The sequence below is a fragment of the Monodon monoceros genome, unplaced genomic scaffold (assembly GCF_005190385.1).
Source record: "Monodon monoceros isolate NGI ecotype Baffin Bay Population unplaced genomic scaffold, NGI_Narwhal_1 Super_Scaffold_18, whole genome shotgun sequence".
NCBI classification, from domain to species: Eukaryota; Metazoa; Chordata; class Mammalia; order Artiodactyla; family Monodontidae; genus Monodon; species Monodon monoceros.
The window spans coordinates 172,950,400-172,963,973 of record NW_021703774.1 but is presented as its reverse complement, the minus strand read 5'-3'; the positions used below and the strand labels follow the sequence as shown (position 1 = coordinate 172,963,973).

Below are 13,574 nucleotides of genomic sequence, written 5' to 3'. Positions count from 1 at the left end.
GAAGGAAGGAAGGAAGGAAGGAAGGAAGGAAGGAAGGAAGGAAGGAAGGAAGGAAGGAAGGGAGCCACGTCCCAGATGTGAGCCGAACTCTTCTAAAGGATTTGACTGATGCTAATTACCCGGATGGGGGAAAACAGAGGGAGAGAAGTGAGGGAAACAGAAAAGCCAAAAAAAATCCAGAGAAAAAGAGTAAAAAATTTTTTCAAGAGCAGAAAACTTGGGAGAAAGGAGAACCTCTCTCCACGATGAGCCAGAGGAAGGACACAGATGTGACTTGGCGACTCTGCATGGCCGCCAGCGGCCCGGTCTGGCTCAAGTGAAAGAAATTCCAGCTGAAATCCAAGTCCTGGGTCACGCTAGCCAATTTCAAGCACTCAACAGCCATGTGACCAGCAGCTACCATACTGGACGGTGCGGAACAGAATGCTCCCACTACCACAGAAAGTGCGACTGGAAAGCGCTGATGGACAGGGAGACCCTGGGAGGGCATCCTTGGCCTTGACGGGCTGTCCAGGCACGAATCCCCTGAGCATCCCTGTACTGCGGCCACCCTGCCACTTGGCTGGACTCACATGCCCTCCCAGTCACCTGGAAGAGGTCCCAGGGAAGCCTGGGACTCCGGGACTGCTCCCACTAGGGGCTGGACTAGCGGGAGCCCCTACTAGTCCAGGGTGACATGGCAGGGTTGGGGAAGCCAGTAGTTGCCCCGGGATGCACAGGTACCCCGTGAGGCCGGGACTACTGCTTCCCCTTCACAGATGAAAAAAACAGAAACGTGAGCTGCCTGGGGCGGGTGGGCCAGAAAGAGGGGCCCCGAATAGGAAATAAAGAGGATGGAGGCAGAGACCAGGCAAAGAAGGGGGCAGGGGTCTCGGGGGCAGGGAACAGAAGACACTCCTGCCACACAAACACCCGCTGCTCGGCTCTGCACCGAGGCCAGAGAGCTCCTGGGGTTGGAGAGGTGCTCGCTTCCCAGGCTGGGCCCAGCCTGCTCACCTGGGTCAAAGGTGGCAGAGGGCTTGAGGGCGGCCGCAGCCAGCCGGGCCATCATGGGCGAGATGAGGCCCTTGCTCGCAGAGATCCTCTCCATGATGGAGGCAGGGGGCACCGGGACAGAGGCAGCTGCCGCTGCGGCCGAGTCGCCAGCTCCCGAGGCAGCCAGAGCGGGTGTGTCGGGGGTTACTGAGGCTGCTGTCCCTGACGACATGGTACCCATGAGGCCGGGGGCACCCACAGGCAGGGAGGTGTTGCCCCGGCCTGGAAGGATGGGGAAGTAGGGCGCAGTGCTGGGCAGGCCCGAGCTGGAGAGGGCCAGCGCCAGGGGGATGGAGCCAGGCAGGCCCTGGGCCAGCAGCCCCGAGATCTTGCTGTTGGGAGGCTTGGTGGCACTGGGCCCAGCCTCGGAGGTGGCAGTGGCGGTGACCAGGGAGGCGGAGGACTGCTGGCTGGTGGGGGAGGCGCTGAGGCTGGAGTTCTTGCTGCTCAGGGCAGAGAAGTCAACCAGGTCGTCGTTGCTGGACTCCTCGTGCTCCGTGTCCTTGGCGCCCAGCAGCGAGGGCGGCAGCCCCAGCACGCCCGAGCCCGAGGCGCGGATGTGCCGGCGCTCGTGCTTGCGCTTATGGGAGGTCATCTGGCTGGTGGAGGTGAAGGTGAAGCCGCAGCCGGCGCGGATGCAGTGGAAGTGGTTGGTGGCCTTGCTGTACACACAGCCCTCGTACTTGCACTCCTCGTACTTGTAGAACTTCTTGAAGCCATCCTTGGCGTAGGCGTCGTCCTTGATGTGGTAGCTCTTATGCTTCTCGATGTCACACTTGTTCTTAAAGGTGAATGTGCAGCCGGGGCGCCTGGCAGGACATCGGGAGGCTGTCATGGGGCCTCACGGGGCCAGGGGGAGGCCCTGCCCTGCTCCCACGGTGGCCCTGGGAGGGATGGGCCTCTGGATGGAAGACCAGGCCAGAAACTAAGGCGGGGACTCCGAGCAGCCCTCTGCTCCTGTTCCTACACCCCTGAGGAGGTGGGGCCCCGAGCCACCCACGGGCCTGGTGCCCTGCCTGCCGTCCCTCCCCGGGCCAGGAGGCCTCCCTGGCTGCCTCCCGCTCACCTGCAGTGGAAGTGCGTGGTCTTCTGCCCGTAGAACTGGCAGTCGGCCGTGCCGCAGTCCTCAGTGGCTCGGAAGCGCTGGAAGCCGTCGTTGATGAGCTGGGTGTTCTTCTTATGGAAGTTCTCGTGGGTCATCACGTCCGATGTGCTCGTGTACACCTTGTTACAGCCCACCTGCAGGGGCCGGAGTGGCAGACAGGGGAACTGAGTCCAGGCACCCTGGCGAGGTCAGAGCGGCTATGATGCTGGGTGCAGCTGAGCCTGCTCGGGGGAGCTTCGGCACCTGTAAACGTCCGACTGGGGGCACCGAGGTTAAGGTAGGACAACCCCTCAGGCCCCCAGGGCCTGGCCCGTGCTGGGCGTGGGTCGTCCTCATAGAGGGCCCGGGATACGTCCCCACACAGGCGTGGGAGTCCCATCCTGCAGGAGGTGGCTTGGGGGTCCCCAGTCTGTGGCTCTACCTCTAAAGCCCCCGGGGGTGAGCAGGGCTGGACCCTGGGGCCTGGCGGTCACCTGTAGGCCGGGGACTTGTTTGGCGAACAGTTTCTGGCACAGGGCCTTCCCTACCCCACCCTGGCTGGGCCAAGGCAGGCAACGTTGCCATATTGAGTAAAAACCAGTGGAATCTGAACACTCTCGAGGGCTGGACCGTGCCAGTGTCTGCACCATCTCAGAGCCCAGAGAGCGAGCCCCCCTCTCCTCCTGGCCCAGGTTGTTTCACGGAGGCCATAACAACCCCCTGACAAATACCGGGGGAGGCGCAGGGCTGCTATTTGCAAACGAAAGTCGCTCCCCCCCAGACCTGACACCTTGAAAAAGCCCAGACTCTGCGTGGCATTAAAACAAAGAATTAAACAAAAACCTCCTCAGGAACCATGTGCAATGCTGCTCTTGGTGTTAAAGGCTGAAAAATGTCGGTCTGTATAAACAGCTCGCTGAATTTCACCCGCACCAAGTATGGCCATGGGGAAGGCCCCACCCTGGCCCACCGGACACTGCCCGAGCCTGAGCCCCTGGGCCTCTCTCCTCTGGCCGTCCAGCCCTGGGAAGGGACAAAGGGAGGGGCCCTGCCTCTGGGGTGGGGGGGGGGGAGGGCGGGGCACCTGCATGCAGTGGTAGTGGGTGCTCTTCCCGTTGAGGTGGCAGCCGTGATAGTAGACGCTGCAGTCGTCCAGCGGGCTGAAGCGCATGAAGCCGTGCTGCAGGGAGTTGTCCCGTTTCTTGTGCATGTTGTAGTGCCGGATCACGTCCTGCTTGCTCGTGAACCTCTGCCGGGAGAGGGCCTGGTGGGCAGGAGGCTGGGCCTGGCCCCAGGGCCCTCCCGTCTCCTTAGAAATCATCCTGTTGGGTCGAGGCAGCCCAGACTGCCCCAAGGCCAGCACCCTGGACTTTGGAGGGAACAGTTCCAAAGGTTCCAGAGCCACAGACCCTTCCCTGACCTCCCCGTAGTCTCCCCATCAGCAGGCCCAGAAGCAGAGAAGATAAATCGGGCCAGGCCTTTCAGGGAGGAGCTCTGACAGGTGACAACTCGTTCTGTCTACTGCCACCTGTGGGCTCTGCCAAGCTGGGCTCCCTGGGGAGACAGAGGCAGTGGCCTCATGCAGAACACCCGCACCCACCTCCCGCCTCTCGCTCACTTGCTCTGCACCTACCAGAGGGTGGCTTTGAACGTAAGGGCCGATCCGCCTGAACCTCAACACAACCATCTATAAAATGGGGCAGTAATACCAGCCTCTTAAGGACACTGGGAAGACTCGATCAGATAAGGTAGATGCCTGTGGGCAGCAATCTGGGAACGAGAACAGGCTGGGAGCTTTTCTGGGCTCTCTGCCTGCCCAAGTCAAATTCAGGTGGCCCAAGCAGAACCGAGTAACCTCATCCTGCTTTCAAGACGCCCCTCCACTGCTGTGCCAGCCCGCAGGAGCAGGGCTGGTGCCCGTGGGACATACCTGGTAGTTGCACTCGGGGTCGAGGCAGTGGTAGTGCTCGCGGTACTGGTAGGCGCAGTGGATGTGGCCACAGTGCTGACTGCCTGAGAACCTGCAGGGAAGAAGGGGTGGGCTCAGGCCTCTCTGGATACCAGCTCCAGGGCCCTCGGCCTGAGCGGCTGAGCAGAGTCCGTGCCCCTGATCCAGGGAACTGCTGTTGCGGTTCAGGGGCCCTGGGTGGACATGTGGAGGGGCAGAGGTGGTCTGCTGGGGTGAAGGAGCAGAGGCTGAGAAGGCTAGGGCGAGTGACGGGGCCGCTGGGAATCCCAGACCCACTGAACTGCAGACCCAGCCTTATCTGCCCCGGGAGGGAGTGCCAGGTGGGGCACAGAGGCCTGGCACCAAGATGGGAGGAGGAATTTAGGCCAAGCCAGAAGCCAGAGCAGGGTCAGGGGAAGAGCCCTGGGATGGGATGGGTTGGGATGGGATGCTGAAGGCATGAGCCCCCAAGGTGGCCCGGTTGCCGTTTCTGCAGGTGCTGCCCGCCCACCCCTGACTCAGTGCTGGGCCAGGTGCTGGGGACTCCAGCTGCGCCAGCCCAGGGCTCTGTTGCTAAGAGGTGTTAAAGGGCTCTCTCTGTTCTGGGCTTTCCTGACACTCGAAACAGTCCAAGAGTTATGAATTTTTAAAGCGCAGCATCTGTTTGGCTTCCCGTGGCAGGGAGCGCGCTCTCCGGCCAACTCCGCAGCCAAGAGCCCCGTGCTGCCTGGCCACCACCTGCCCTCCCAGAGTACCCCAGGCCTTCTCCAGGCCCCAACGCTGCCAGGGCGGGGGCCTCACAGCCTGGACGATGGCCACCGGGGACAGCGCCCCGTGACAACCGTGGACAAGGTGGTGAGCTCAGCCCGCCTGCCCCGCTGCGCCGCGCGTGGTGTGGGGCTGCGGGAGGGAAGCCCCTCGTGCGGGGAGAACCTCTTGCAAATAAATATTGAAGCTGCCAAAAGGGCCATCTGCTGAGGCACTAATAATAATGGTAACAATAATAATAAAGAGAGCAGAGCAAAGCTGAAAAGACAGGGAGGGACAGGGGAGGGAGACACAGAGAGCGCCGGCAAAACTATGGGAGATCAACAGAAAGACGGCTGCCAGGGCACAGCCCCGGCCTTGTGCTGCACCCCCAGGGGCTGGGGGCCGGGGGCCTGAGTGGGGTGGGTGGGGGAATCTGAAGGTTCTTCACCTGCCAATCCCACTGCCTTAAGGATGTAAAGGGGCAGGTCTGGAGTCAGGTGGTGAGGGGGAGCACACTGAGGCCACCTGCCCACATCCCTTCTCATCCCCAACCGTTCCACAGGGGCCTGCAACCCCGCCTGCCACCCCCCCACCCGGCCCCAAGTGGAGCCTTTTTAAAAAATTTTTAAAAATTTATTTATTTATTTATTCATTTATTGAATTTATTTATTTTTTGCTGTGTTGGGTCTTCGTTGCTGCACACGGGCTTTCTCTAGTTGTGGTGAGCGGGGGCTACTCTGTTGTGGTGCGCGGGCTTCTCACTGCGGTGGCTTCTCTTGTTGCGGAGCACGGGCTCTAGAGTGCAGGCTCAGTAGTTGTGGCGCGTGGACTTAGTTGCTCCGCGGCATGTGGGATCTTCCAGGACCAGGGCTTGAACCCTTGCCCCCTGCATTGGCGGGCGGATTCTTAACCACTGCGCCACCAGGGAAGCCCACAGTGAGCTGTGGAGGGGGGGACCTGCACTCACCTGTGGCCAGGCCCTGCCTTAGGGCCCTTTCAGGTACCCCAGTCCTGCCGGGGGTACAAGCTGCTTAAGGGCATGTGGCCTGGACCACATCAAGGGGGCGGGGGCTCTGAGACGGGGCAGAGGGCAGGCCTGGGGAGGGTTTGGAAGCAGGAATGCATGGGGGCGGGGAGGCAGCAGGCACCTTGGTACTAGTGGTCACATGGACATATGGTCCCATGGTGCCCAGGCATTCCTGCCCCCACCCACCTTCTCTCCATGGCAGTCTCCTCCCCAGGGGCCTACCTGGCAATATATTTCTGGTAAATGTTTACATCTTCAGTGGCAGCTGGTTTATCTGTGGGCAATCCGTTCCTGGTGAGAGACACACAGGGCACAGATGATTAGCAGACGAGGTGGCCTGATGCCCCAAGAGTGTCTGGGGGCAGCTCCCTGCCCTGGGGCCCTGGCCCTTCTCTCGCTCACTGTGTAGTGTTCTGGGCGCTTAGGGTGGGACTGGAAAAGTCCTTAGGCAGAAAACTAGCACAGGTTCAATTAGCCCACCTTTGGCAAGGGCTGGGCCGTCTTCAGCTGCCAGGGCTGGAGGGCCCTACCTTGGGCGTGGATCTGACCTAGAGTCCAACAGCATAGGAAGCCTGGGAAGCTGGGGCCTGGCCGCCTTGCACACAGAGAGTCAGGATGCTGCTGGCTGAAGAGGGGTACCAGGTACCACTGGGGAGGACGCCAGGGGAAAGTGCAGGAACAGCACCAAGCAAGTGTGGCTGGGTGGTCGGAAAGGCCTCCCCGATGCCGAGGGCAGCCCCCTAGATCTACTCCCAGGTTTCTGGACCCGCCTCCAGGAGGGGTGGCTGAGGGGAAGGGTCTCACTCAGCCCCACGCATTGATCCATCAGTTATTTTGCCATGGTCTAGGGCTTTGCGCTGGGTGTGCCCACCCCACCCCAGCCTCCTACCTTCTCTTGCTGCCTTCCCCATGGCGCAGGCTCTGAACCTGGGAGCCCTGGCCATCAGCCTGGAACCCAGAAACCCCAGCCCAGAGTAGGGCTTTCCCAGCCAACCATAAGCCGGCAACTGGCCCTCACGGTGGCAGGCAGAGAAAGCCTGTCATGGGCACGTGGGGGTTACAGTACCCTGCGGCATGTGTGTTAGCAGATGAGCACGTGCACAGAAGTACAGGCAGACCCTGGAGATACTGCAGGTTCACTTCCAGACCACCGCCATAAAGTGAATATCGCAATAAAGCGAGTCACACGAATTTTTTTTGGTTTCCCAGAGCACAGAAAAGTTACGTTTATACTACACTGTAGTCTGTTAAGTGTGCAATAGCATTATGTCTGAAAAAGCAATGCATATGCCTTAAATAAAAAAAACTTTATTGCTAAAAACTGCTGACCGTCATCCGACAGTGCAGGGCTGCCACAAACCTTCAATCTGTAAAAATACGCAGTTATCTTCGAAGCGCAATAAAACAAGGTGTGCCTGTACCCGCCGTGAGGGCGCGTGTGCGCACAGCAAGATGTGCGGTGTGCCTGTACCCGCCGTGAGGGCGTGTGTGCGCACAGCAAGAGGTGCGGCGTGCGGGCGCGTGAGCTGAGGCTGAGCGATTATGTAGGCAGAGGAGCGTGTGCGTGCGTGTGTGTGCGTGCGCGCGTGTGCGGAAGCATGTGTGTGAGAATCTGGGTGCACGGTGGATGTGCATAAGGTATGGGTGTGGGTGTCCATAAGTGTGAGCTTCGGAGGCAGGAAGTGGGCCTCCGGGCCACTCCAGTCCCGGGTGCAGGGCTGGCAATGAGGGTGGTGCACGCCTTACTTGACAGTGGAGACGGTCCCCGTGGTGATGGAGTCTGTTTTGGAGAAGGTTGACTTCAGGTACTCGGGAGTGTTGAAAGGCAGGGAGGCAGGTGGCTCAGGGCCTGGCCCGGGGGCACTGGGAGCAGTGGGCACGCTGGCGAGGGGTGCAGGAGCCAGGCTGGGGGTGGGCAGAACCTTGGCGGGGCCCGGCTTCTGGATGGCCCGGACGTCGTACTTGGAGGGGCGCCCCACCTTGCCCGTCTTGAAGGCGATGGCCCCTCCCATGTCGGGGCTGCCCTCCCCGGGTTTGAAGAGGTGCAGGTACTTGACGTTCTCCAGGTCGTACTTAGACGGCTTCTTGTAGGCGCTCCCGTTCTGGGGCCGCAGGTTCTCACCCGTCTTCAGTTTCTGGATGAAGAAGTCGTACTTGGAGGCACGGGCCACCAGGCCCTGCATGGGGACACTGCTGTGTGAGGGCAGGGGCAGGATGGTGGCCTTGGTCTCCAGGTGCGCGGTGCTACTGGGCAGCCGCAGGCCAGGCAGGGAGCCCAGGGCCTCCTTGCCGGCCCGCCCCTCGGCTGTGGTGCCGTGGGCCGGCCAGGACAGCTGCTCGCCGGCCTTGAGCTTGCGGATGTACTCCTCATACTTGGAGAACCGTGCCCGCTTGCTGAGGGCGTCCTCGGAGGCGGGCAGCGCGGAGGAGGTGGCCGCCTCTGGCGTGGAGCCCGCGTGCAGCTTCTCGAAGCTGATCTTCCCGGCCAGCTCGTCCCTCGTGTTCTGGTCATCATAGCCAAACATGCCAAGGAACTCGGTCATGGTGGAGGCCGCGTAGTCCCGCAGCGAGGAGGCCTCTCCTATGGCAGGGAGGAGAGGGGCCGTCACCTCTGGGAGGGAGCAGGGTAGCCCAGGGACAGGACCCGCCCCCAGCCCCACCGCCGCCCTGCCCACAGAGGGAGGGGGCCGGCCTGGGGAAGGGTGGAGCGGGACATGATCTATGGACATTTGGCTCACTTGTTAGGTTTTACGACTCTTAAATTAATTTGTTTAAAAAAAAAGTAATTAATACTGGGGTAAAATAAAACGAGTTCATCAATGCCAGGAAAATCAATTTCCTAAATGTTCTGGCCGATGGCTTTTCAGTACATTAAACAAAGTTTCATAAATGTCTCCGCTCTCTTGCCTTGGCCTAATATGAAGGAGAAGTCATTTTACTGGAAGTAAGGCCAGATCCCAACCTGCCTCCCAGGGTGGGGGTGGGAATGGGGGCTGGGGACAGGTAGGGCTGTGAGCCAGGGGCTGGGCAGTCAGGAGGGACCCCAGGGGCTGAGGGAGCCACTGGGGATGGGGTCAGGGGTGGGCCTGGCTGAGCCTGCCTGGAGGACCCTCCCTGGCCCCCACAAATGGACACACAGGCCCCTTATCCCTGGGAGGATGAGAGGCTCGCCCCAAGCCTCCTCAGGACCTGTCCTCTTGGCCCCTCCCGGCCCCCCAGGCTGCTGATGGCCCCAGACAACAGGGCCGACGGGCAGAGAGCCTGCGGATGTGTTCACTCAGACTCCCTCAGGGCCCGCCCACCCCAGCCAAGACTTATGACGAAGAGAGTCCTTCAAACCTCCCTGCCACCTTCTGGTCACTTGTGCTCACGCACGAGGGTGGGCCACCGAGGAGAGTCAAGGCCGTAAAGGCAGTGGCTGAGTCTGGCCCATCTATCGCCCCACTGTGTCCACAGTGGGGCACACGGAGAATCCCCCGAAGCAACCTCCCCACAGGGACATGCATGCACGCGTGCACACTCAAGCTCGCAGCCCTAGCGACCTTCCCCGCCCACACACACACGTGCACACAAACCACTCCCAACTCCACAGTCAGCTCCCCAAGATGAGTCTCAGGATGGCAGGGGCAAGATGACCCTGTTCTGCCTGGCGCTGTTCACTGGAGACAAACTCCTTCCACACACAACCTTCCTCCACAATAGGCCTGCGACTCCCCAGCACACGCATTCCTGCACAGAGCACTCGCTGAACACCGGCCATGTGCTACACCCTGAATCAGGAGTGGGTACACACAGGTGGGTGAGACTCACCTGGGCCCCAGGGCACATGCGTGTTCTCTCCACTCATGTCTGAGCCTGCACACCCAGGCACACAGAGCGGCAGGACCCCAGGCTGGGGGTCCTAAAAGCACGGTCAGGGGAAGGCGTGGCCGAAGCAGGGGTGGGAGGACCAGGACCCAGCAGGGCAGCCGAGGAGGGCTTTCCTCCCAACCACACCTGGAAGTGGTCTGAGAGCGGGGCTGGGCTCTGGCACAAGAGAGAAGCTAGCAGCACGTAGAAAGAGCCTCTGAGCTCCTGGGAGGACAGGCAGGAGGGTAGTCCTGCGGGGACCGGGACGCGCCAGGTGCGGAGACAGGACAGTCACGGGCAGCACCTGGCACACAAGGTGGGCAGAGCGACTCAAGGAACCGACGGACAGCTGTTCCTCTGGGCGGGGTGGCCGGTGGGCTGCTGTCCTGACCTCAAGCTACTTGGGGTTGGGGACCCAGTCCGGGAGGAGTGGGCCCTGGCTGCTAGATTCAGTGGCTCAGGGACCAGGGAAAGGGGCTAAAAATAGCTGGAGGCAGCTGAGCCCTCACTATATATGGCAGAGAAACAGAAGGCTCTGAAGGGCAGGCGGCTTAGAGCAGGGAGGGGGCCAGGCAGGGGTCCCAGGGGCAGCCCAGAGGCCTGCATTCCCAAGCCCATGGTGGGCAGCCTGGGCTCCGGCTGCCTGGCTCCAGTGCCTGGGCTGAGCAGGCCGCCCTGGGTGTCACCCTGCAGTCCCACTGGGCCTCAAACCCGAGGGGCGAGGCCTGCAGCCACGAGGCCACTGGCAGTTCTAGCCCTGCCTCCTGCCATCCTAGCCCTCCACTACCCCGGGGAGGTGCTGGGGCGCTGAAGGGACAGTGGCCCTTGTCCCTGTCCCTCCCCTCTCCTCAGGCCCAGCGCGATCACCTTGCGTCTGGGAACGGCAAGGGCTTTTCCTATCAGAGGAAACTGAAGGTCACACTTTTCCTCATTGATCTTGCAATGTTTGTTAATTACTCTGTCACTGATGTGGCGAAGGGTAATTAAACAGCTCTGTTTATATCTTATATGCATAATTATGTGGCTGCGCAGGGCTCCCCGCGTAGGGAGGACATGCGCCCCTCGCTTCAGGGGAAGGGGATCGGGAAGTGGGCAGGGAAGGCTCGGGACACCAGGCACAGCCTGGGAATGAGGCTGGGGAGCTGAAAAAAGACCCCAGGCCCAGAGTTCCCGTCCTAGCGGAGACGCCCTCCCTCCCCAGAGCAGAAGGAGCTCCTCATCTAAGGCCAAGCAGACACCAGAAAGGCCAGCTCTTAGCCATCTCGTGGGAGAGACGTCAGCCAGGGGACCGCGTCTGGGGCAGGTGGGTGTAACGGGATATGCTGGCTGGGTGTCGCTCCCCACATGCATGTCCAGGTACTGCGCCCCCCAATAGGCTCCTCCCTATGCAGGTGCGTGTGGACAGTCGTCTACCCACACGCCGTCCGTCCATCCGTCCCTCCATCCATCCGTCAGCCTGTCCACCAGTCCATCCGTCCATCCACTGCTTCCTGAAGGCCCACTGTGTGTTCGGCAGCCCACCCCAGCCCGGCTCACACGTCTGGGAAGCTGCCTTCTCAGGCCCTTCCCTCCTCACCCCTGCTGCCCCTGAGGGAAGAGGGCACGCTCCGTGGACACACACACCACTCCTTCCCCGCCGGGCCGCCCTCCTCGTGGGGTTATGTCCCGTCCGGGGCTTAGACACCCACCTGAAGCCTGCTTGGCACTGGGGCCACTATCATCCTTGGAGGCTGCCCCGTCCGAGTCCTTCTCCTCCATGACGCTGCCATCCTTGGGGGGCTCTTCGCCATGGTCTTCCTCGTCGCTGCAGCCCTGGGGCTGCACCATGTAGACGCCCTCGGGTGGCAGCTCCAGACCCTCCCGGGCAGTCCGCCCCAGCACGGGCGTGGGTGCCGGCTCCTCGCTGTATTCCCCGTTCACCCACTTCTCGATCACCGCCCGCCTCTTGTCCTCTTCGCTGCGGGGGGCCCGGGCCACCCCCGACTCAGGGCCACTGCGCACTTTGTCCCGGGGCCGCAGTGGGCTGTCCTCGGCCTCCGCTCCCTTCTCCACCACCACCTGGCGGCTCAGCTTGGCGCAGATGGCGTTGAGCTTCAGGCCGCCTTTGCGTTTGGCCGCCATCGCGGGCTTGCCTGCAGGCGGGTCGGGGCACCGGGTGCCTTCAGCTGCAGGGATGGAGGAGAAGGGTCAGAGGCGTGTGTGCCAGGCCCGGCCACCCACCTCGACAGCCGGGGCGGATGCCCTGCCCCCGCATCCCCCAAGCCAGAGGTCTCTCTCTCCCCAGTGACAGTTCCACCGCCCCGTCCCAAGGCCAGGGTGTGTTTGTCCCCTCACTAGACCGTGAGCTCTATCCTCAGAGCCTGGCGCATACTAGGGGGTTCAGGAATATTCTGTAAACGAGCAAACGAATGAATGAACGAATGACTCTTTAAACGCAAGGGGCAGTCTTCTTCCCAGCACCTGGCTTCTGGAAACATTTCCTCCCCTTGTTTGGCCCCAGGAGGCAGGACAGACATGCCACAGGACCTGGCTCCGCCTTCTCTGCCTCGGCCAGCTCCTGCTGCCCTGGAAGGCCTGGCTGGTCCCACGAGGCCCACTTTCCAGCCCTGAGAAGCTGGGAAGGTTGGGATTCCTCAGAACCCCAGCAGGAAGCCCAGAGGCTGCAGTTACGGGGCCTAATCCCTCAACACGACAGCCCAACGCAACTGGCCGGGAACCGTTAACTAGGCTGCCCCAGCGCTAGCCACCTCCCTCACGGCTGCTGAGCGGGGGCACCCAGGGTCCTGGGGGGTAAATGGCAAGACCACTAACCATACAGCCTGGGACCCGCCACAAAGGCCAACAAAAGTGGACACACCTCCACCTGTTTATTTGTATATCCTGTCTGTCCACCCATCCACGTAGTGAGCTCCTACTGTGCGCCAGACCCCGAGGTGGTACCAGGGGCGGGCGGCGGCCATGGCAGACAGTCTTGGCTTACACTCCCTCTGTGTGCACAGGGAGCCCCACTGAATGCTCTCAAGGCAGGGCTCCTCCGTGCGGCCCTCAATAGAGAGGTGGGCATGGCCGAGTCTCCACACAGGTCAGAAGGCTAAGCAAGGGGACTCTGCTCCCAGATCCATGGTCAGAAGGGGCTTCACTATAATGGATCGAGACCCTAAAAACCCACACGCCTGGAACGCACTGAGAGGCTTACTCAGACAGGGACGGCCACGCCTGTGCCAGGAGCTCATCTACAAGCAGACTTGGCTTGTACACACAGATGGTTGCCCCCCGATACAGACAATGCCCAGCTGCCCCAGACCCTTGACTCGAAGCCAGCTGCCCAGGGATCCCAGCCCAGCCCAGCCCAGTTCCCCCAGTCCTGCAGCCCTGGCTCTGCCGGGCCCCACCCTCACCCCTAGCTGGATGCCCACTCTACCCACGTTTGTCCGCATCTCCAAGTCTGTACTGCCCACACCCAAAACTCCAAAAGCATCATCATGGGTTCCTTCTCAAAGCTCAGCAATGGGGCCCCTCATCATGCCATCCCACCCGGCCTCAGGGCCAGCCGCCAGGCTCCGTGACACCAAGTTTCCTCCAGCAGGCCTATGGGGAGCTGGCCTCACCTGGCCCCCTTTGTCCCCGGCCCTGGTGGAGAAGGGAAGGGTGGGAGTGGGGAGCCTGCTCTATTTTTACCGGGAGGTAAGCAGCCAAGTGTGTATGGCAGACGGCAAATGAATCTATAAATATTTATCCCAAGGAAGAGGGAAGCAGAAGCTCCCAGGCCTGCACTTGCTGCTGGTGACACCCCCTCCCTGGGCCCCCACCCATCCTGGAGCCTCCTGGCACTTGGGCCCCCCCCGCCCCCCCCACCCGCTCCTGATCTCGGCTGTGTGCCT

General features: G+C 61.6%; 1 protein-coding gene across 2 annotated transcripts in view; it reads right to left on the bottom strand.

The window, feature by feature from the left end:
- The window catches only part of CASZ1 (castor zinc finger 1), a 147,533-nt gene that overhangs the window by 14,104 nt on the left and 119,855 nt on the right, over positions 1–13,574 (bottom strand). For both annotated transcript variants that reach the window (XM_029229536.1, XM_029229537.1), the window contains 7 exons: positions 11,382–11,858; positions 7,591–8,425; positions 6,067–6,135; positions 4,050–4,140; positions 3,204–3,368; positions 2,102–2,274; positions 997–1,844 (listed from right to left, as the gene is read on the bottom strand). In XM_029229536.1, coding sequence (XP_029085369.1) covers positions 997–1,844; positions 2,102–2,274; positions 3,204–3,368; positions 4,050–4,140; positions 6,067–6,135; positions 7,591–8,425; positions 11,382–11,858 — 2,658 coding nt within the window. The remainder of the gene's footprint in view (positions 1–996; positions 1,845–2,101; positions 2,275–3,203; positions 3,369–4,049; positions 4,141–6,066; positions 6,136–7,590; positions 8,426–11,381; positions 11,859–13,574) is intronic.